The sequence below is a fragment of the Hypomesus nipponensis genome, chromosome 19 (genome assembly GCF_054491055.1).
Source record: "Hypomesus nipponensis isolate SF chromosome 19, ASM5449105v1, whole genome shotgun sequence".
NCBI classification, from domain to species: Eukaryota; Metazoa; Chordata; class Actinopteri; order Osmeriformes; family Osmeridae; genus Hypomesus; species Hypomesus nipponensis.
The window spans coordinates 13,118,648-13,139,658 of record NC_140379.1 but is presented as its reverse complement, the minus strand read 5'-3'; the positions used below and the strand labels follow the sequence as shown (position 1 = coordinate 13,139,658).

At 45.4% G+C, this 21,011-nt stretch overlaps 3 protein-coding genes across 6 annotated transcripts; 2 read left to right on the top strand and 1 right to left on the bottom strand.

Annotated features, from left to right (window-relative positions):
- Positions 1-54: 54 nt before the first annotated feature.
- On the top strand, positions 55-2,502 carry fth1a (ferritin, heavy polypeptide 1a). 2 transcript variants are annotated; one of them, XM_084681571.1, is made up of 5 exons: positions 55-254; positions 807-912; positions 1,299-1,445; positions 1,805-1,930; positions 2,040-2,502. In XM_084681571.1, the coding sequence occupies exons 2-5, from the start codon at positions 811-813 to the stop codon at positions 2,196-2,198; spliced, it is 534 nt and encodes a 177-aa protein (XP_084537697.1). In that variant the 5' UTR covers positions 55-254; positions 807-810; the 3' UTR covers positions 2,199-2,502. The 2 variants fall into 2 exon arrangements, with proteins under 2 accessions (XP_084537697.1, XP_084537696.1); XM_084681570.1 differs by having other exon boundaries at positions 56-343.
- Positions 2,503-3,624: 1,122 nt separating this feature from the next.
- On the top strand, positions 3,625-6,978 carry saa (serum amyloid A). Of its 2 annotated transcripts, XM_084681945.1 has the most exons (5): positions 3,625-3,774; positions 3,929-4,027; positions 4,337-4,475; positions 6,319-6,465; positions 6,733-6,978. In XM_084681945.1, exons 2-4 carry the CDS (start codon positions 3,940-3,942, stop codon positions 6,458-6,460), a joined length of 369 nt encoding a protein of 122 aa, XP_084538071.1. In that variant the 5' UTR covers positions 3,625-3,774; positions 3,929-3,939; the 3' UTR covers positions 6,461-6,465; positions 6,733-6,978. The 2 variants fall into 2 exon arrangements, with proteins under 2 accessions (XP_084538071.1, XP_084538070.1); XM_084681944.1 differs by lacking the exon at positions 6,733-6,978 and having other exon boundaries at positions 6,319-6,703.
- Positions 6,979-9,991: 3,013 nt separating this feature from the next.
- On the bottom strand, positions 9,992-20,895 carry LOC146247129 (monoacylglycerol lipase ABHD2). Of its 2 annotated transcripts, none has more exons than XM_084681942.1 (11): positions 20,701-20,895; positions 19,442-19,530; positions 18,956-19,171; positions 15,903-16,078; positions 15,027-15,194; positions 14,752-14,935; positions 13,830-13,922; positions 13,438-13,536; positions 13,098-13,167; positions 12,893-12,977; positions 9,992-11,094 (listed from the first exon to the last, which is right to left on the bottom strand). In XM_084681942.1, exons 3-11 carry the CDS (start codon positions 19,162-19,164, stop codon positions 10,886-10,888), a joined length of 1,293 nt encoding a protein of 430 aa, XP_084538068.1. In that variant the 5' UTR covers positions 19,165-19,171; positions 19,442-19,530; positions 20,701-20,895; the 3' UTR covers positions 9,992-10,885. The 2 variants fall into 2 exon arrangements, with proteins under 2 accessions (XP_084538068.1, XP_084538069.1); XM_084681943.1 differs by lacking the exon at positions 20,701-20,895 and adding an exon at positions 19,648-19,992.
- Positions 20,896-21,011: the final 116 nt, after the last annotated feature.

The window sequence follows — 21,011 nt, the reverse complement described above, 5'->3', positions numbered from 1 at the left end:
TCTACCCTCCCCATTTGACGTAATGTACTTGTACCTTTGCGCAACAACAGCAGCATTCACTAATTCTTTCAGAGAGACGGTGAAGGTTACCTGCTTCAACAGTGCTTGGACGGCAACCTTTCCACTGTCTTGAATTGCTACTCGATTACTTACATCTACTGAGCTATCTATTACCAAAACAATTTTACTTTTACTTTTTCTTTCAATTTCACGCGGTAGCCAAGACATTTACGTTAATCCGACACGCAACAAAGGTAAACATTAATTTAATTAACGATCCAGCTAGCAGACCCTCGAAGAATCAAATAATTTAAGTGGTAAGCGACTTCGAGAATCAACCAAGGTAAGATTGATCAAACTGGATGCATACTGTGTAGCACTAGCTAAGCTATCGTAGCTAACTAATGTCCTTGTGTTCTTGTCAGACTAGCCAAAAGCTAGCATTAGCTAGTAGATGGCGTAGTCGTAGATGGTATCTACGCAATGTGGCTTGTTTTGGCCAGGTGCGCAATACATCATGGCCTAGTTTGTAGTTGAAACTTCCGTCTGTAGTAGCTAAATGTGTGCATTGTTTTAGAAATGGCTTTTAAAAAGCGTGTCCTTGATTCGCTTTTATGGCATGGTGAAGTAAAAATGTATTATTATCATTACCCTCTTTGTGTATGTTTTACGCTGTAAACTATACCATCAGCTTATGTTGAGAAATCAATTTGCCAATTGATTAGTAACAGAAAATTACTAACGTAGTAGTACTATTGTCAAGCCTGTTCTCCATTTCTGACAGTCTTGCTTTCTCTCATCGACAGAACCATGAGTTCCCAGGTGAGACAGAACTTCCACCAGGACTGCGAGGCAGCCATCAACCGCCAGATAAACCTGGAGCTGTATGCCTCCTACGTCTACCTGTCAATGGTAAGGTGAGAGGCAGGAGGGAGCATCATTCTTGGAGAAGCACATGATAAGCACAAGTACCCATATGACTAATTTAAGTGCCAGTATTGGTAAGGACACAGGACTGCTGAGTCAGTGTGAGTTTCAATTACCGCAGGTGTGGCTTAAGCATGTTGACGGTATAAGTATATATTTCGGTTAGAATGGGCAGTCATTAACTTTAGGACTTTGAACTCAAATTCCTGGACAGATAGTGGCAGCCAGTTCAGGTCCTTATCTGCCTCCAGCTGTCAGTGACCACTGTAAACATGAATATTATTTTATACTGTTTTTAGTAAGGCTCGATCTTTTTCCTCCCCCCTCCTTCACATAACCAATCATCTACTTCCTCCTTTTATTTGTCTCAGGCGTATTACTTTGACCGCGATGACCAAGCCTTGCACAACTTTGCCAAGTTTTTCCGTAACCAGTCCCACGAGGAGCGTGAGCATGCTGAGAAACTGATGAAGCTGCAGAACCAGAGGGGAGGGAGGATCTTCCTGCAGGACATCAGGGTGGGTTTCATGTACAGATATATTCCTAGCTCAGTAAGCAAACACCTACAACGGTAGTGTTATGTGGGGAGATGTGATAGGGTGATCTGGAGAGAGCAGCATTACACAGTGGGGAGATATAGAGGGTGTGAGGGGATGGGCACTTATCTTCTACAGACACAACCACAGCAGCTGGCCTGGTATAACAGTCATGAGAAGCTGGAACTGAATTTACTGACAGGATTAAGTAAAAAAATAAAATTATATATATATATATATATATATATATATATATATATATATATATATATATATATATATTTTATTGTATCGCATCAGTTTTGTGAGTGTTTAACTGAACTGTGTGGTGTACATTGTAGAAGCCAGAGCGTGATGAGTGGGGCAGTGGTGTGGAGGCCCTGGATTGTGCCCTGCAACTGGAGAAGAGTGTCAACCAATCACTCCTGGACCTGCACAAGGTCTCTTCAGACCATAACGACCCTCACGTGAGTGCACACACACCCCAACATACAGTTGTTTTACAACTAATATAGGTTTACACAAGTTAAGCAGTATCCCATTGGACATTAATAACCATGAGCCTCCACCTTTCAGATGTGTGACTTCATCGAGACTCACTACCTGGATGAGCAGGTCAAGTCCATCAAGGAGCTGGGTGACTGGGTGACCAACCTGCGCCGTATGGGTGCGCCCCAGAATGGCATGGCTGAATACCTGTTTGACAAACACACCCTGGGCAAGGAGAGCAGCTAGAACCTCCATCTTTGATCTATCCCATGTTCATGCTAAATATCTTCTAGCTTTTAATATATCCAACATACTGGTTTGTTTTCTCTGTGTAGTTGAGGACTGTCGATGATCTGTAAAATCCATTGCATTAGCCAGCATTCTGCACTACTTGGATATCATCTGCATAACCTAAAAGCCATCACCCTGTCCTATAAGCCATTTCTGCCCATGCTTTCAGTCCCAGCTGTGTCTTGTCACCTCGTGTTTTCTGCCTTTCATGACAACAGCCCTACTCTAACCAAATAAATAGAACTTGGATTCTAACTGATCTGTATGCTGGTGTCTCTTTTTGTGTTTAAAAGCAAAGGTAGCTAGATTGTGCTGTAACACATGCTTTGTAGACATGTTTAGCCAAACTAGTGCTTCAATAACATGCTTTGTGCTCTGTACTCTTTGCTGGTTGTCAGGAGCATTGGTAGTGGTAGTAACGGGTGCAGTCACTTATATTTTAAGTCTTTTTACAAACCATATTTTTTAATAAGGTATAAGAAGTCATAAATGAGATACGGGGGGGAACAATTGATAGTCTGAAATTACAGCAGCTGTGCACATTTGACTTTCGTTTACAAAGAAAAGCACAAGATGGAACATGTGATGTGGCCAAGTTTCAGTTTCAAATGATGGAAAGTCCCGTTCTGGTTTTTCCATCACTTTCTAAATCCTTAAACACCCCGGCAGGATCATACAAGCATATTTTTGTGTGTTGGAATACGCAATACTTGTTTTTGCCCCCATTTTTCATGAGCAAAACTCAAAGATCAAAGATGTTTTCTATTCTACACAAAAGGCCTATTTCTCTCAAATATTGTTCACAAATCTGTCAATCTGTGTTGGTGAGCACTAATCTGTGTTAGTGAACACTGAGAAAATCCATCCACCTCACAGTATGTGGCATATCAAGATGCTGATTAGATCGAGACCCCGGCCTGATGAGGACGACCCGATGAGGATGACGAGCATGCAGATGAGCTTCCCTGAGAAGGTTTCTGACAGTTTGTGCAGAAATTCTCACCCTAACCCTAAACCGACTGTTTTTCGGATCCCCGATACAGTAAAACTGCAAATTTTAGAGCGGCCTCTAATACAACAATATTTGAGAGAAATAGGCCTTTTGTGTACGTAGAACATGTCTTAGATCTTTGAGTTCAGCTCATGAAAAATAGGGGCAAAAACAAGTGTTGTGTTTATAATTTTGGTCAGTGTTTATTCCTCCTCCCCATTCAGCCAACCCAGTATTTTTACCACAGACTGAAAAAGCTTGAATTCTGTTCACTTCCTTAATGGTTAAACACAGTTGAAGTGACACAATTGTGGAATATTCCTCAAGTTGCACAATTCTGGAATGTTCCTCGAGTTGCACAATTCTGGAATATTCCTAAAGTTATTTTGGCTCATCAAGCACAAGGGCTGGAGCTGGAGATTCCTTTTTTTCCAGTACATCCCACAGTGGAAAGGTTTATAAGGATGACTTGCACAGCCCTGTTTGACAGCATCACCCTGAGACTTCACAGAATAGACCAACAGACTGAGAAGCTCTAAGGTAGGTCACTATTAGTCCAGTGTGAAATACTATTAGCAAATACTATGCTATAATTTGTTAATAATGTAAATATAAAAATGTTTTTTTTCTTGCTAAGAAGCATCCGCTGGTCTCTAGAGACATCAGTACTCTACATGCTCTCTAAATTTTTCAGTAAGCTACAAAATGAAGCTGCCTCTGGTTGGACTGGTTCTGGTTTTTGTGGTAGGGGCCCATGCCCAATGGTACAAGTTCCCTGGACAAGCAATTGCTGGTGAGTGGAGACCTAAACTATAGGTTTTATGTTACATTTCATATCCTCTGATGGGTTATATAATCTGATGTAAAGACTGGTCTGATCTGGTGTGTCTCAATGACATTTATATTAATAACTCAAAAGATTGCTTTATGTGTTCTACAAATGTTCTCACAATTGTTTCACAGCTCATGTCAGTCTAAGAAGAAATATGTATCTAACATTATTGATTTGACTTCCTGTGGCAAGCAACTGAAATCAATTGTAAACAGGAGTGGTCTCGCAAAAGTGTAAACCCACTACTACCACTGTTTCCATCACTGCCAGGTGCCAAGGACATGCATCGTGCTTACAGTGACATGAAGGAGGCTAACTGGCTGGAGTCAGACAAGTACTTTCATGCCCGGGGAAACCAGCATGCAGCGCAGAGAGGACCTGGAGGCAGGTTTGCAGCTAGTGTCATCAGGTGAGTCAACTTCCACCAGCCTAATCAAATCTGCATGTTTGCAGTCAGGCCCTAAAACAATAACGGCTTTCTCAAAACTGCAGACACAAAACTGAAACCCTCACACACAAAATGCTAAACCTGACTCTCCCTTTGTGACTCTTTGCCATCAAATCTCTTACCTGTTCACAAAATGCAACTCATGTTCTCATTTGGTACACACAGCCATATTTTCAAATGACACACACAAACCATTCAGCACCATTCAGCACACAGTAGTGCAACATTGAAAACACAATTCTAGAAATGGAACACACCATATGAATGACAATGACTGGAGAATGAGCCATTTCAACTTTTGTAAAATGTCTCAGTGTAGGCCTAATTTTTTCATAGTCAAACATAAAACAGCACACACATTTGTATTTTCCGAACAGCCTGCTCAACCCATTGCAGCACACAGAGTGATGTTCCCATCATGCTCGGCGGGGACCTCAACAATGGCGAGCTGGCGAATGAAATTTGTGCACCGGCACCTCCTCTTCACCAGGTTGAATCGAACCTCCTCAATGAATATGAATTCATGTAGCATTAGCTTTGTCATGCTCCTGGATCCACTGGAACAGACAGCATGATAATGCAAGTTTTAGTATGGACACAGATAGGTCAACACAGTGGGGTGCAGTGAGACACTGTAGAAAAGGAACAATATTGGATTACAGGTACAATACATGCATGTGTCAGTGCTGAATGTATGGGACTTACAAGCACAAACTCTTGCCGTAATTCCTTGATGTGGTCTGTGTTCCGGACGAATAGAACCCTGTACATTTGTTTCATCCGCATGGCTTTCCTGCAGAGAAACATGGTCCAGTGTAGAGAGGCTGGGTCTGGATGTTTCTGAATGTGGCATGGTCAGCCAGGATCCTGGTTTGTATCTGTCAGAGTGTGATAGTGTTGTTTTAATGAACCATTTTCACAATGTCAGTCTCCTGTTTGGCTGTGAAAGTGCATGTTCTTCCTCCACGGTGTGGTTCTCTTTCAGTCCTGCAAAATACAAATACAGTGACAACACTATATTCTATTGATATGCAGTATTACAGTACACAAGGCAAATATAATTCATACCTGTTCTCCATTCTAAAGGTTTTAATGATGGCAGCAACTGCAAAGCGGCTGAGATTTGGTTGGACCCTCTGGCCAGCCTCCCTCATGCTCAAACTATGTTTGAGCACATGGTCAACCACGGTGGCCCAAATTTCATTAGAGATCACCGTTCTCCTTCCTCTTCCTCCTCCTTCTTCTTGTTGTCCTCCTGTTCCTCCTCCTTATCCTCCTCCTCCTTGTCATCCTCTCCCTCCTCTTCCTTGTCCTCCTCTTCCTCCTCTCACTCTTACCCCTCTCCTTCTCTGGTTGTCGATATGTTCTAAGTTCTCCATTGTTCACCAAACAACACAGAGGCTCAAGGCCTTTTTTATGCTGCAGTCCTGATCGCAAATTGCTCACCAGACCTGAGTGAGATTCGAATATTTGTGTGTTGTAGGTTGATGCTTTGAGACTTTACTTGAAAAGTGTGTGCAACAGCTGAACATTGTGTGTAGTGTCTTGACAACAAGGTGATGTGTAATTGACATCAGTGTGTTAACAAGGAAAGTCTGAGTCTAATGCAAATAAGGGAGTGTGAAGTAGTGGCAAACTGGGTCGAGCGATTGGTACATGAAGTGAAGGTTGTAAAAATTGTGCAAAATGTTTGCTTATTGTGTGTTAACAATGTGAAAAACTGTAAGAAAACACTTATCAAGTATTCTGCACGCCCACTGGTGTAGACATCGTTTAACCTAGTACTTTTCCTTTCTGTCTCAAGTAATGTCCGGGAGAGGTTACCAGGGCAAAGCAGTGGGAATAATCGTGAGGACTCCAAAGCCGACCAGGAAGCGAATCGCTGGGGCCGTAATGGAGGTGACCTATCTCGCTACCGACCCAAAGGACTCCCTGACAAGTACTGAAGCAGGTAGCCTATCAGTACTGCAGCAGCAAGGTGGTAAAACAACACCCATGGTTAGCTGGTGTCAGGTATCTGCCGAGCAGAATATTCAGTTTCAGCTCAGGTAGCTGAGGGTGAACACAGCGTTCAGAATTATTTTATCGTATCTTCTTTTTTTGTTTCTGCTTCCACCTGGCCCCCATGCGTTTTCTTCTTCACAATATGGAGGCTTGCTTTGAACATTCAATAAAATGTTTTAACTCAATGTGAATGTGTCTATTTCTGTGGTTTTAGGCTAGCGGACATGAAACAAAAATCAGATGTCATCAGGTGGTTCTTTCACCATGCAGTATCACCAGGTTGGGGATAACCTCATGGTTCAGTAACTGTCCAGACGAGGAACAACAGACAACACTGCCTCCAGAAGAGCAGACCTATAGTACAGAATGTACAGACACACCAGGTCGGTTAGGTGCTACTAGATAAGTTCCTTTGCTCTGGACCTTAACCTTGCTTAAAAGAAACCAGTGAAATGAAAAACAGCAGTACTGTGTTATGATTTCTTCATAAGCATTTCAACATAAACAAAATACTCAGTTATTTGGAATAAATCATGGCCCTTCTCATTTGATTCTTATGCTATAGAGATTGTAAACTAATAACATTATCTAGATCGCATTTACAACCAACAAAGCTACAAGTCTTTTTTTTTTTTTTTACGAGAAAATAATTTATTTTTGGAACACAACCATATTTTTCAAAATCATTACATCATACGCACGCTACTGGTTTCTTAAGAAAAATGCACCAGTTATCTGAATTCATAATGTCATATCAGTGCACCAAAATGACACGTACACATAACCGCATCTCCCACCTTTCCATAAACAGTTAACATCTCCTTCCATTAAAAGGACTGGTAAACAAAAAGTCAACTATGTTAAAGTGAATGTGTACAGGATGACATGGACTACAGCTGTCAGTGTGATGGACTCCATGTCTGGGTTTTGATTGGAATGTTGAGGGTAAACAGAGGAGACAACGTCCCCTGGTAGGACACACTTTCACCACGCTTCATTTCACTCCTTTTGACAAACCTTGGGACCTTTCAGGTTGTTTCGATTTCCTAAAAAGGTTTAACACAAGACCTTGCCAATCATTAACATACTGTGTGAGGGTGCAGCTGTTAAAATGAATACACTTTCATGTCAACTGTAAAAGGACTTAACATAGGATGGGAATGTTTCAGATGCCCTTAGGAAACAGAAGTGTATCAATAAGATATGATTCTCAAATATTTCGACATTCAGCATTATAATACTTGTATACATTTGCTTTGAACAAAGTAGTAAGTGAAAGAAACCCTGTTATTGCTTCTGTCCCTAATAAATTGCCCCTGGTCCCAATCAGATTTTATATATAGCTTTCTTTACAATATCATTGGTTTTCTAATCAGGCCATTTTGTTTTTTCCCCCAGCAGCTGGTGATATGACAGCATATGTTCATAACCACTCACACTCCTGACACTTACAAGAAAACAACAAGAATAAATTGCAATAGTCACAATAAGGATACAATACAAAAAAGCAGCTTACCAAACAAAAAAAATATTTGCATTCTGGAAGAGGCCTATTGGGACCCATCCAAACCTGTACTTCTGTGTCAAGTCAGGGGAGGGAGAGGTGTATCATCATCTGTAGGCGAGTGTGGATTTGAAACTGGTGTTTCCATGATCAGCAAAACATCTCTTGGATACTGTCTACTGGGTCTTCACTGAAACAGTACTCCATCATCTCACTGAAGGAGAAACTCTGTTGGAAAATAACTTGCGACCATCTAAGCCTGACAAGTTCTACGCAGTTACATATAGCCAGCAGATGGCGCCATTGTTAGCAATTCTGGAAACTTGACACCAGAGGCCACCTCTGAAGCTTGAGATGGTGCTTCTCCCCTGCAGTCCAGTAACAGTCAACGACAAACAACATTTGCAACAGGCTCACCCACTAGACAGGTGAATTAGTAAGACGATGATCACGTAGGCTAAATCAAGTCAATATAATCACAACTTATTTTAAGTAAGAGTAAAAATGTAATTAAATAAATCCTCACAATGTTAGCACACCTTACAAAATATGACACAACAGGTGTATGTAACAATTGGGTTAGGACTGGGAGTATCCAGATTTCTCTCTCATTTCTCCACAGTGAGGAACTCTGGACTTACCAAGGTAACTCTGAATGCCACGTCATCAATTACTATCATGTATTAATTCAAGAGGTAACGATGGAGGCTGTACACATTTCTTGAAAATATGTTTTTTTGCATACATTTCTTTCACAAAAGGTCAAGTGCACAATCTTCTCTTGGACTCAGATCATAACTCTAGCTTTCCTACTTGCCACACACCTCAAAGCTCAAGTTCACCCATGGTTTCTCTTTTACCGTGTACACCCCTTTCATAAAGAACCAATGCCTGAAGTTACAGGAATCCCAGAGGTAAACTATCTTCTTAAGCCATTTGATCTTGGGTTTGGTCACAGATTACTGGACAACAAAAAACATTTTGTCAACTTTTGGCAATGCCACATCTACCTGAAAGGTTCAGTTAGGCAGTTTCTTTACTCTAAAATAAAGATATTGTCATGTGTGAGAACCAAACCGATTGCTGGTCAAGAGTAGGGGGGTGACAGGGTAGAGGGGAGACAGGGTTGAGGGGTGACAGGGTAGAGGGGAGACAGGGTAGGGGGGGTAACAGGGTAGGGGGGGTAACAGGGTAGGGGGACAGGGTAGGGGGACAGGGTAGGGGGGGTAACAGGGTAGGGGGGGTAACAGGGTAGGGGGACAGGGTAGGGGGGGTAACAGGGTAGGGGGGGTAACAGGGTAGGGGGACAGGGTAGGGGGGGTAACAGGGTAGGGGGGGTAACAGGGTAGGGGGACAGGGTAGGGGTGACAGGGTAGGGGGGGTAACAGGGTAGGGGGGGTAACAGGGTAGGGGGACAGGGTAGGGGGGGTAACAGGGTAGGGGGGGTAACAGGGTAGGGGGACAGGGTAGGGGGGGTAACAGGGTAGGGGGGGTAACAGGGTAGGGGGACAGGGTAGGGGTGACAGGGTAGGGGGGGTAACAGGGTAGGGGGGGTAACAGGGTAGGGGGACAGGGTAGGGGGACAGGGTAGGGGGGGTAACAGGGTAGGGGGGGTAACAGGGTAGGGGGACAGGGTAGAGGGGTGACAGGGTAGGGGTGACAGGGTAGGGGTGACAGGGTAGAGGGGTGACAGGGTAGGGTGACAGGGTAGGGGTGACAGGGTAGGGGTGACAGGGTAGGATGACAGGGTAGGGGGGGTGACAGGGTAGGATGACAGGGTAGGGGGGGTGACAGGGTAGGGGGGGTAACAGGGTATGGGTGACAGGGTAGAGGGGTGACAGGTTAGACAGCAGACAAGGCTGAATCTGAATATGGGGGATCATCAGTCATCAGAACGTGAGGAGTTATGGACCTCTCTCCCTCCTGTTCATCCTCTATATTCATTCAGGAAAACAAAAGTCAACTTACACCCGGTGAACATAATACAATTGACAAACCTAACCTATGACAAACAAAAATAAGGTTTTAAAAATAAAAATAACTTTTGGCAAACAATGTATAAAGTGCATTGAATTAAAGTAGAAGAACCACGAGACAGTAAGAATGTGCATGGACTGATCTCTGGGATGAAGACACCCATTGCTTCTCTGTACTACCAGAGGTGGAAACTTGACTCACACGTATAACAAGGGGCTAATGATCTGGAAATTACTCTGGATGTTTCTGCATAAATAACTGTTCCCTTTCCAAATAAAGAGTGTATATAACTGCGCACCCCCCTCCACACACACACACATTTGGGAGACACATAATGAATAGAATCAGATCAACAGAACTCACATGAACACACACACACACACACACACAGGAGCCTCTTCTAGGCTCTTGGGCTTTGACCTGTGACTCCACATCTCCAAAGGTGCTCTCCAGCGCGGTCTCAGACTGTGTTGGATGCCAGTGGGCTTTACATTCTTTGTCATGTTGGATCTGCGAGTCTGAGTCTGGGTTCCTCCGTCGGGGATCTCCGTTGGTCGCGTACACATCGGCCAATCAACTGTGAGTCTTGTCAGATCCCAAACAACATAAATAAGCTCAAAGGCCGTTAGTAGTTCCCTTACAGGTCGGGGTGGGGTGGGGGGGGGGGGGGGTACAGGAGAGTCGTGTGACAGAAGAGGAGGTGAGAGTTGCCCAGTGCACCACAGGAGAGACCGTGCAGTTGTTGGTTCCAGTCTCTTTCCGGTGTGTGAGTGGGTGTGGTGCAGTGGGTGTCAGAAAAGACAGACAGACAGACAAACAGAGAAAGAGAGAGAAGAACAGAGAGAGGAAGAAAGAAAGAAAGAAAGCGAGAGAAAAGGGTGAGCAGTTAATCTTTCTTCTTTGGGCAGGGGCTCTCATTTAGGAGGCCGCTTTGGCACGGTGGTTTCTGTTTCTCCCACTGGCAGATGGCGTTGGCGTAACTCACGATGACCTTGTCCATCCAGGTGAGCGGCTGGGGGAAGAGGACCGCCCCCTCAAAGAAGCCCAGGTGGCCCCCGTGTAGTGTCAGGGAAAATATCACATTCTCCTTTTTCTCTGGAGGACAGACAGAGGGAGGGGAGGGCGAGAGAGAGAGAGGAGAGAGGGAGAGAGGGAGAGAGGGAGAGAGGGAGAGAGGGAGAGAGAGAGAGAGAGAGAGAGAGAGAGAGAGAAGGAGAGGGAATTTAAGAAATGGCAAATTTAAGGCAACCAGGAAATGGTCTGTGTGGAAAGAAAGGGTGTGTGTGTACCGTGGACTCAAAGAGCGAGCCTCTACTGCGGACAGCTCCGGTGGAGCCTGGCTCGTCAGGTACAGTCAATTACCTTATTTACACCCCTAGGACACTCAGTCACCGTTTTATCAGGTCATCACTCTAATCTTGACTAGATAAAGACAATGATGAGGTCGTATCCATGATTCATGTATCAAACCCAGACTCAAACCCTCCCAACCTCCTGTTCTCCTCCAGGAGGTGAGGAGCTAAAGAACCAGACATGCTAGCAGGGTCTGGTCTGGTTCTCCATGCTCTACCTGGGTTAGTGGAGAAGCCTGCCCAGCCTGCTACAGTAGGCTCCCACAGGGTGCTACTATAGTCTATCCATCCTTACTGACAGGGCTGTGAGGCAGAGAGGTCGGTCTGGCCCCGGCACCGCCCTGAACAGCTCACGGACCAAACAGATGATGTGGCCCAGGACTTTGACTCCTGATGAATGATGACGGCTGTGTGAGGAGGGGTTGTGTGTCCTGGCAGATGTCTGTTTCCGGTCAGGTGTGTGTATGCTAGGCAACGTGTGTGTGTGGGGGCAGAGGGGGGCAGAGAGGCAGGCAGAGCAGCTACGTTGCTGTGCAGAGAGCTGGTCAGTCAGGGCCTTGGAGTGAGGCACAGTGACCCACGTGACCTTGTAGCCTGTTCTGCCATCTCCCTATACCACCACAGGACAGATCCCTTCACACACACACACACACACACACACACACATGTTCCCGTCCTCTAAAGGAAAAGTCAGATTCTTTCCAACAAAGAGTCCAGAACATGGAGTTAGACCAATGACACACTTAGGTCATGGACACGGAAAAACGCGACACATGATCCAACAAGGGGGTGTGCAGGATCATGTGGAGAACACAGCGTGTGTGCGTGTGCATGCGTGTGTTTGTGTTCCTGAGGCAGTAGAATTCTGTTAGGTATTCCAAGAACTGCAGGCTCCACACCCTGCCCCCCCCACCCTCCTCCCAGCCCAGGGTGTGGTGCTTAGTCATTGTATCAACCTCTCAACATCTACAAGTCTACAAAGTCTGAGGACAAACAAAGTGACCTGTGTAAACACAGTAGACAGGTCTCGTTCACTTAAGAATACTTTAGAATGATATCATCTATTACAAATGTATTAGCAGTCTCTACCCAGAGCTGTAGTTTAGACCGAGGCCAAAGCTCTCTCTGACAGAGTGAGCTATGCTGAGTCTTGCTGATGCTCAGGGCTGCCAAGTTTCACCAAAAGTTCAGAGTGAGATTACATGGTCTGGAGTAGGGGCAAATAATTGATATCAACATTGGGGGGGGGGGGGGGGGCAGTTACATTGGGACGGGAATGTTGCACAGTAACTACGTTGCACGCAAGCATTCACATAACATGCATGCGGAAAGGAAGTCCCGGCACGTGAAGTCAGGAAATGTATAGATAGAAAAAGAAAGAAGCTCTTTCACTTTTAGGGGATTTTCAACCTAAGACATAAGAGGTGTGGTGTGTTTGTGCATGTGAACTGGTTGATATGCGTGGGTTTCACAGTCAAAGTTTGAAACTGGCCAGCTCTGCTGATGCTGTATGTTGTGGTAACTGGGAGGGTGTTAGTTACCTGCTAGTGTGCGAGGAATGGTAAGAAGTGACTCGTGCACCAGGGGGTCATCTGCAGAATTCACCAGCAACAGTGGCACATTTACCTAGAAAATAAAAGTCTGTATGTGAGACATTTTCCTTTAGAATAAAAAAAAAAAAGCCAAGGTTCCAAAAGTAACATAACATGTGCACAGCACAATCAGAGGAGGCTGCCGTTCACTTACATTGTGAATAAAATGCACACAGCTCTCCTTCTCGTAGTACTCTTTCAGGGAGCTGTGTCCATGGAACTTCCTGTAGAAACAGGAAAGACACCGTATCACACCTGGGCGGTGTCTGTTCATCAAGAGAGAGGGTGTTGTGAAAATGATTGCCCGCATCAGAACCTGCTAAACGAGAAGTACTTGAGAGAGGCCTCTCTCCCTCCTGCCACAGGCAGGAGTGTACAGACACTGAGGAAGACTCAGACAAACCCCCGGTTTGGGGGAAGAACCACGGTTATCTGGTTTAGTAATGGTTCTTCCTCTACCTCCAGCCCTGCGTGTCCCCGCTGTGTCTCCGTACCTCATGATGTTGTCGTCGATCTGCATGAGGGACGTGGCCGTGAACAATCTGCTCAGATCTCCGTCCTCCATTTTGGTGGAGCTTCCGAACAAGCTCCCCCTGTCACACACACACGAAAAAAAACACGAAACACATGAGATGTTGAGACACCATGCTGGAACGCATGTGATATCCCAGTGTGCAGTCCAGCACAGCACAGGTCACAGGTCACAGCTCTGTGCCTGAAGCCTCTGTCTGGACCAGCTCCAGGAACGTCCTTCCTCATCACCTGCCGATTCGCGTTACCTCAACACTGTGCCTCGACATGTGAATGTTAGACTACAGTCTCCTCCAGTGCTGGAGAGGAGAGGCCTACTCACAGGAAGCATTTGAGCTTGGAACTTGGCCCCTACCTGTGTGAGAGGATAATCTTCTTCATGTTGTCAGCCATGAGGAAGTTATAGAATCTCCTGCACTGGTCCCACTGCAGAAAGGTCTCCTGGGCCCTGAGGGATGCAGAGGACACACACACACACACATACGTCAGCTGTGTGCAGTCAGTCGGCATTCCAGACCACATGTTTAACAATGCACTGCCTGATCCAGGGGACAAAGGCCCAGGCTGTGGTTTGTGTGCAGGACTCTGACAGGCTCAGTGTGAGGGGAATCTGCCATTCTAGCAGCCTACGCTGCTTTACAAACTGAGGTTCACATCCCTTCCCTAAACATACATATGAAACAAACTTTCACCTCCTTACGCCCCCTTCTCACAAATGATCTCTACACTAGGAATGGGATGAGTGATACAGTGGACTTAGTCCTTTTAATACATGGCATGGATGATGTATTCATTTTTTATGGCTTTGACGAGCAAGGAAAACACTAATTGGAAAGGACTATAATCCTATTTCACCAAGAGGACAGTGTTTCTGTTCCTGTCTCTTAAGCGAGTGCTCTCTTCATCTCTCTCTCTCGCACACATATAAACACTAGACAGAACACACTATCACTGCCAAGAGACCATGGAAGCCTCTCAACAGGAAAGGTGTGGTTCAGCAAACTCTCGTTCTATCCGGAACCCTTACCTGGTCCTATCCAACGGCAGAACTAGTCTCGTTCTAAGCCTCGTTGAATACATTTAATAAGAGTTGTCCTCCCTCACCCGCAACATGAAATAAACAAGCCTTGTGCTTGTTCTCCTCCAGTGAGAATGGACTGCTGACCCGTGGCCCTCAGGAGACCTGCCCATTAGTCTGATCAGATCCGAGTGGTGGGATTAATGACTGGGGGCCACACACCAGGCCCCCACCCACCCACATTCACACACCCACCCACCTGAGAGCGCTGTATCCCTGGCACATGCTGACGCAGCACAGGACCCTCTCCTGGTTGGCCTGGCTCTCCCCTAGGAACTTGCACACGATGTTGCCCCCCAGGCTGAAGCCCACCACGATCAGCTGGGTCTGGGGGTACGCCTTCTTGATGTAGCCCACCATGGCGGCAAACTCCCACGTGCACCCTGATCACATGACACGGACCACAGAAATGACCCCTTGATGTCCAGCCCACTCCCAATGTGTGTGTGTGTGTGTCATGTCTGCGGTCCTTACCGTAGGTGAACATGCGAGGGGAGGTCAGCTCGATGTTGGGCAGGGCTCCCAGGTGGTTGAGCACGGCACACCTGTAGCCTTGCTTCTGAGAGTGGCCTACGAAGGTACGGATGTAGTGCTTCTCGCTATGGTTACCGATGCCGGGGCATATCACCATGGTGATGTCGTCTGTTGAAACGGACAACAAAGGTGGTCAATGGACATTGGTCACTGACACATTTGCAAACGGAGATATGTCAAGTCAGATATGAATGGGTTCTGTTGTCACTCTGTGTGGTAAGCAAATAGAACCCAAGATAAGCCTTGGTGGCACTGGGCATCTACAACACAAACCTCTGTCTGGGTTAAGTTACTGCAAATGATTGGTATATAGCTAGTATTCACGATTTTCACTCTTTTAAAATAACACAATGTTATTTGGGTTGGGAGTGGACCGGTGGGATGAGATCAGTCCAGAGTGTTTTAGAGAGGTGAGCTGTGGCCACACCGCAGATCAAGGATCCATCTTTGAAACAGCGTCCTCACAACAACTGTGACATAACCCCTGTCGAAAGTAACTCTGTTCTGTAACAGGCCCGAATCCAAAGCACAACAACAAACAGCGGCCCCTTGAGATTAAACTCCAGTCAGGTCGACGATGTCACGGTCAAGTCATTCCCTTCTCTCGTGCTTCTTATTTGAATCAACAAGCGTTTCTCACGCACCCGCTCTTGGTAAGTTGGTACGGGGTGACCTCTATTAACTCATTACAGTTCTAAATATGGTTACACTTCTGAGTACTGTTTTCAGGCAATACACACCACACACACACACACACACTCTCTCATTGACATGTACTGGTGTAAAAAGCAGGTCAAAGACGTGATCTGATCTCACCTCCTGTCGGATGGTCCCCCAGAGCCTCAAAGAGGTCAAAGGTCGAGGTGGCCCCGTCTTGCATGGGTAGGTACTTCCTCTGTCCACAGGGGTGGGGGCAATTGACACGGCCCATCTTCCCATACAGGGCTGTCTGGAGGTGGCCACTCTTACCCCACAGCAAGGGAGGAATGTACCTACAACACACACACAAACACACACTTTAATGCATGTACAAAGGTTTTATGGGACAAAAGGTGATGCTTACTTTTACCACACGTAACAGAGATGTTTTTACAATGTTGACTGTCGCATTTCAACCTTTGGTACACTATACACACCGGAAAAGATGTGTTCCATACAACACAGCCATATTGCCTATCAGTGATAATGTTTGCTTAAATGCTGCATCCCCTAGATACCCACCGTGTTTGTACGAGTGTAGAGGAGGTCAGTCTTACATAACATTGCATCCACGGAGATAACACAGATAAGAGAAGGCCTTTATTACATCTCCAGCTAGTCCTACAGACTGGAGAACACTGGCTTATCGTCATGCCAATAGCCATAAATTCTCATTCTCACATTAGAACATAGCCTCCCCAAACAGAGATCTACAAAACTAAACACACAGCCGCTTGGATATGCTTCTGTAAGGCACGCCTTCAACACTTATCTAGGCTTCAACTATGTTCCTTTGTTTGAGCTCACAGGAATGTGATTTCTCACAGACACAACTCGCCTCTGCTCTAGTTACAGAGGGGTTGATGGCTTGGAAGCCGCTAGTAGACCCAAACATGGACAGTGTCATACCCTCAGTAAAGGACAAACGGATATTGCGCACACACACACACACACGCACACGCAGTACAGTAAACACTGCAGTGAGCAAAGTCCGCCATTGCATGCAGTTACACAATCTTTTGCCCTCCTTCCTGTCATTGGTGTCATAGGTTAGTCACGCAACCTGATCCACAGAATCATTTCATTATCCCTCTCATCAAATGCACCTGCAATGGCCATGCATTTGAGTCAGACTCGAGCCTTCTAGAGCTTTCTCGCTGTGGATAATCCTGGGGAGGTAGGGAAGGGACAGGGATGATCTCATTGTGGTGATGAGGACTAAGAGGAGAAGAGGACGAAGGAGCTGCAAGGCCAACGCAAAGCTGCCGTTTATTACAGGAGGCAACAGCCAAGTATAACCCAGCCAGAGCCTCCTGCTGGAACAACATCCCCTGTTATGTGAATATCGTAAACAGAAATAAACCAAAAGGAACTCGACTATCAGTAAAGACCTCCCGGACAGGTCAGGTTGGTTTAGAATAGACTCCAACAGGGCTAAAAGAAAAGCCTGTTGTAGCGTTTCCCTTTGTGGTTTACAGGAAAGCCCCTGTGGGGCATCCTGCCGTGTTCCTGGATGCGCTGGAGACAACAGAGGCCGACATGGGTCAGGATGGTGGGGCCGCTTTGATAGAGACGCCCCCGAGGGCTCTGAACTCCACATCAAAGTGGCAGACTTTCACTGCTGGAGGAGGCCTGGCAACCTGTAGACGCTATCCATGCTCCTCTGATCTACCTTTGAAGCTGTCTTCAGACGTGAACTGCGGAGCATAACAGAACCCATAGGGAGGCCAGGATTCAGATGGCGTGCGTTTGTGTTTTTATATGAGTGTGTGTGTGTCGTATGTGATTCATGGGCTACATTCCAGCTGGTAAACAACCCTCCATTGTACAAATGTTCTGTTCTATTGCTAAAGGGGAAGTGATTTCAATCAGCTATTTAACCCTCTATACAACACCAGCCTGTTAGAATCGACATGCTGAGGAGTGTCAGACATGTCCCAGTGCTCCGCCCTCCATGGTGGCTCCTCCAGGCCATCTGATTGATCACTGCGGGGACCTCTGGGGTCATCTGGAAACTGTTATGCAATCCTCACAGGCATCACTGAACATAAACTACAGAAAATGTCTACCCGACCAAAAGATGCACAAGCCATTAGAAAAACCACGACCAAGGAGTACTGATGTGAAAGGTAGTCCTACCAGTGACATAATACATGAGAAGCCAAACTGATTGTATGCCTGAAATCATCAAATCAAATGAAGAGAACTAGGCTTAAGATGAACATTCAACACCTATTTCAATCAATGTATTATTCAACACAATCATAAAGTAGTATGCTCATAAAACAAAACACACCACAGGATACTTTATCTTAACCAGCAGCCAAGTAAAGGTTCTTATTTACTGGCAAACAAGCAAAAGCACATAGGCAACAATGCCCTGCAGAGCCAAACTCCCCATATTAACTTCATGAATCATTGGTCAACGCTATGTACTGTTAACCTAAGAAAACATCTTCCTTAAAAAAAACTGTGGTTGAGTAAGAATTGCTTCCATAGCTGGCCAAGCCTTGGGAGAGAGGCTCTCCAGGTGTCTGCCACACTGGGATAAGGGTTCCTCTGGCCAGGGCCAGAACACCAGAGAATCTAAACATTCAGAGAATGCTTCTCTGCATTTTCAAAGAGAGTCTATGTGACATTTGAGCAGGAATGGACCACAGTAAGTGCCGTGTTCATACCTTAATAGTGACAACTACTTGCACAACCCAAAAGGTGTGCCCTGCGTTCCGCATTCCAGAACTTACATCTTCTACACATTGATGAGAACATTTGAAACAGATGGAAGGAATCCTAGACTGGTAAACAGTTAAACACTGGAGACATGGCAAGTCCAGATGGCAACACAATAACACTGCCTTGGCAAGTCCAGAGTGGCAGGCAGACACTAGGCACTAGACAGACAGGTAGGCTGGGTGTGGACAGACAGACAGGCAGGCATGCTTGGTGTGGACAGACAGACAGACAGGCAGGCCAGCAGGCTGGGTGTGGACAAACAAACAGACAGACAGACAGACAGGCAGACTGGGAGCAAACAGACAGGCAGACTGGGTGTAGACAGACAAACAGACAGACAGACAGACAGACAGGCAGACTGGGAGCAGACAGACAGGCAGACTGGGTGTGGACAGACAGCCAGGCAATCTGTGTGCAGACCGCCGATGATCACTCACTCTTTGGTCAGCAGGGGGCAGGACTTGAGGAGGAAGCGGTTGAGGGCTGTGTCCTGGTAGGTGACGTCAGGGGGCGCGGTGGGACTCTTTAGATTCAGGCAGCGGACAATGATGTAGAGCACCGTGGCAACAGCTGCCAGCTTCACGCCATCAAACATGGCGGGCATCTCCGGGGCGAGGGTGTACACATCCGACTCGTGGGCGCTCATGATGGCACTGGAAGACACGCATGAGACTTCAATAAACACTGACTGATGGACACAAAATCTGTAAACTCATCACTTTGGTTGTTAGGGAAATATGAACACAAATAATGAACAAAGTAGGAAATACAGAGAACAAAGTGATCTAGTGTTTTTCTTCATAGGTAAACATTCAGCTGCTGCGAGAAACTAAACAAGGAACATGTTCTAGAAGAGGAAATGAAACGGGTTTCAGATGTTGTTGAGGATCCAAAGTAATGTCATTAAAAATGAGAATACTTACAGTTTTTCGATGATCAAAACAAACAAATATCTTCTTCGTCCCAAGGTATTAAATTTGTGTAGGGACAGGTCACAGTGATTAGGTCAAATCTGGAACAACATAAAACAAAATAAGTACCCAAAAGTCCTAACAGTCCAGTTATAACATTGGTCTAGTTAAGGCAACAGCAGACAAAGACATGGGTGTCTATGTCTTAAGATACATACAAATCAACAGCCCCACAGCATCATTATCAGCAATGCACTGACCTCAAACCTCTCAGTCAATGCTGCGTATCCAAATACCAGCCTACTGAATAGGGAGCACTGACCTAGAGCCACCTCCCTGGAACCGACAGTCCCCAATCACAGACGGAATTCCCCAGAGATGATTTGCTGTATTCTCCAATCAGAACACACTGATAATAATCAATCACTACACTGGCTACCCAGGTCAACTCCAAGTTCACTATAAAAACTGTTCTTTCTGTAGAGCTACCATTTGTTTTTTAAATGTAGGATTGTCCTTATTAAATTGGAATTTCCATTTAAATTGTGATCTTTAAATCAACTTCATATAAAAAAGAGAAGAAAATTGAAATCTGAAAAACATAGGCAATATCAATAGAATATTCAAAAGGAACACATGTCTAATCTTTATGCCTGTAAAAACTGCCAACCGACTGCTGTAAATAAAGTTGTGTCCAACGACAGCGCTGCACCCAATATTGCAGTTTGTAAATATATTAAGCTCCTATTGCTGCGAAAAAAAAATACAATCACACCTTTATCAGTGCTCAACTCCAGGGCCATACAGTGTGTACATCTGTGGCATGACAAAATATTAACAAACACCACATACTTTTCGAGATATTCAGGAGAGTCACAATGTATTTATGTTTGCTCCCACCCCTCTGTGATCTCTTCCAGCTCCCACCCCTCTGTGATCTCTTCCAGTATGTCGGGGAATACACAGGGCCCCCGGCCGCACCATCCTTATTTACAGTTACGCATCCTGCCAAGCTAGCTTAATGCTATCACCACCGGAAAAACGAGAGATGCGATGCATCTTCAAAACATGAGAAATAATCACACTGTACCATGTATAAAATATGTGCACGTCAAATGGTGAGGTTACTAATAAGTGACAGCAGCTACTACTACTACTACAACTATTAGTGCTAACCTTAATATGCGACAAGCTCGTGTATGCTAGTAGCAGCACCGTCTACGCTACGGACAAGTGACGAGAAAAGCTATGAAAGCAACATGAACCGTTACCGTTGTTTGCTAAACCGTGTCCAGACGTTTCCTCTTCCCTTGTGAATCTGTAACTGAGTTTTCCATGAGGATTTCACTATGTATATATATCTATCCAAACATAGTTTAACGTGTCAGAACGTTCTCTCTAGCACTCCAAGCTTTCCATGGACGTCAATAGCCATGAATCTACTCTGCTATACTGACATCTCGGAATCCACTTCCTAGCAGATGAGACAGCTATTCATGACACTGGTCACTGGACTACACCAGCAGCTACGTCATTTCTGTCACGGATTCTCCCAACCCCTACATCGTGATTGGTTAAAAAA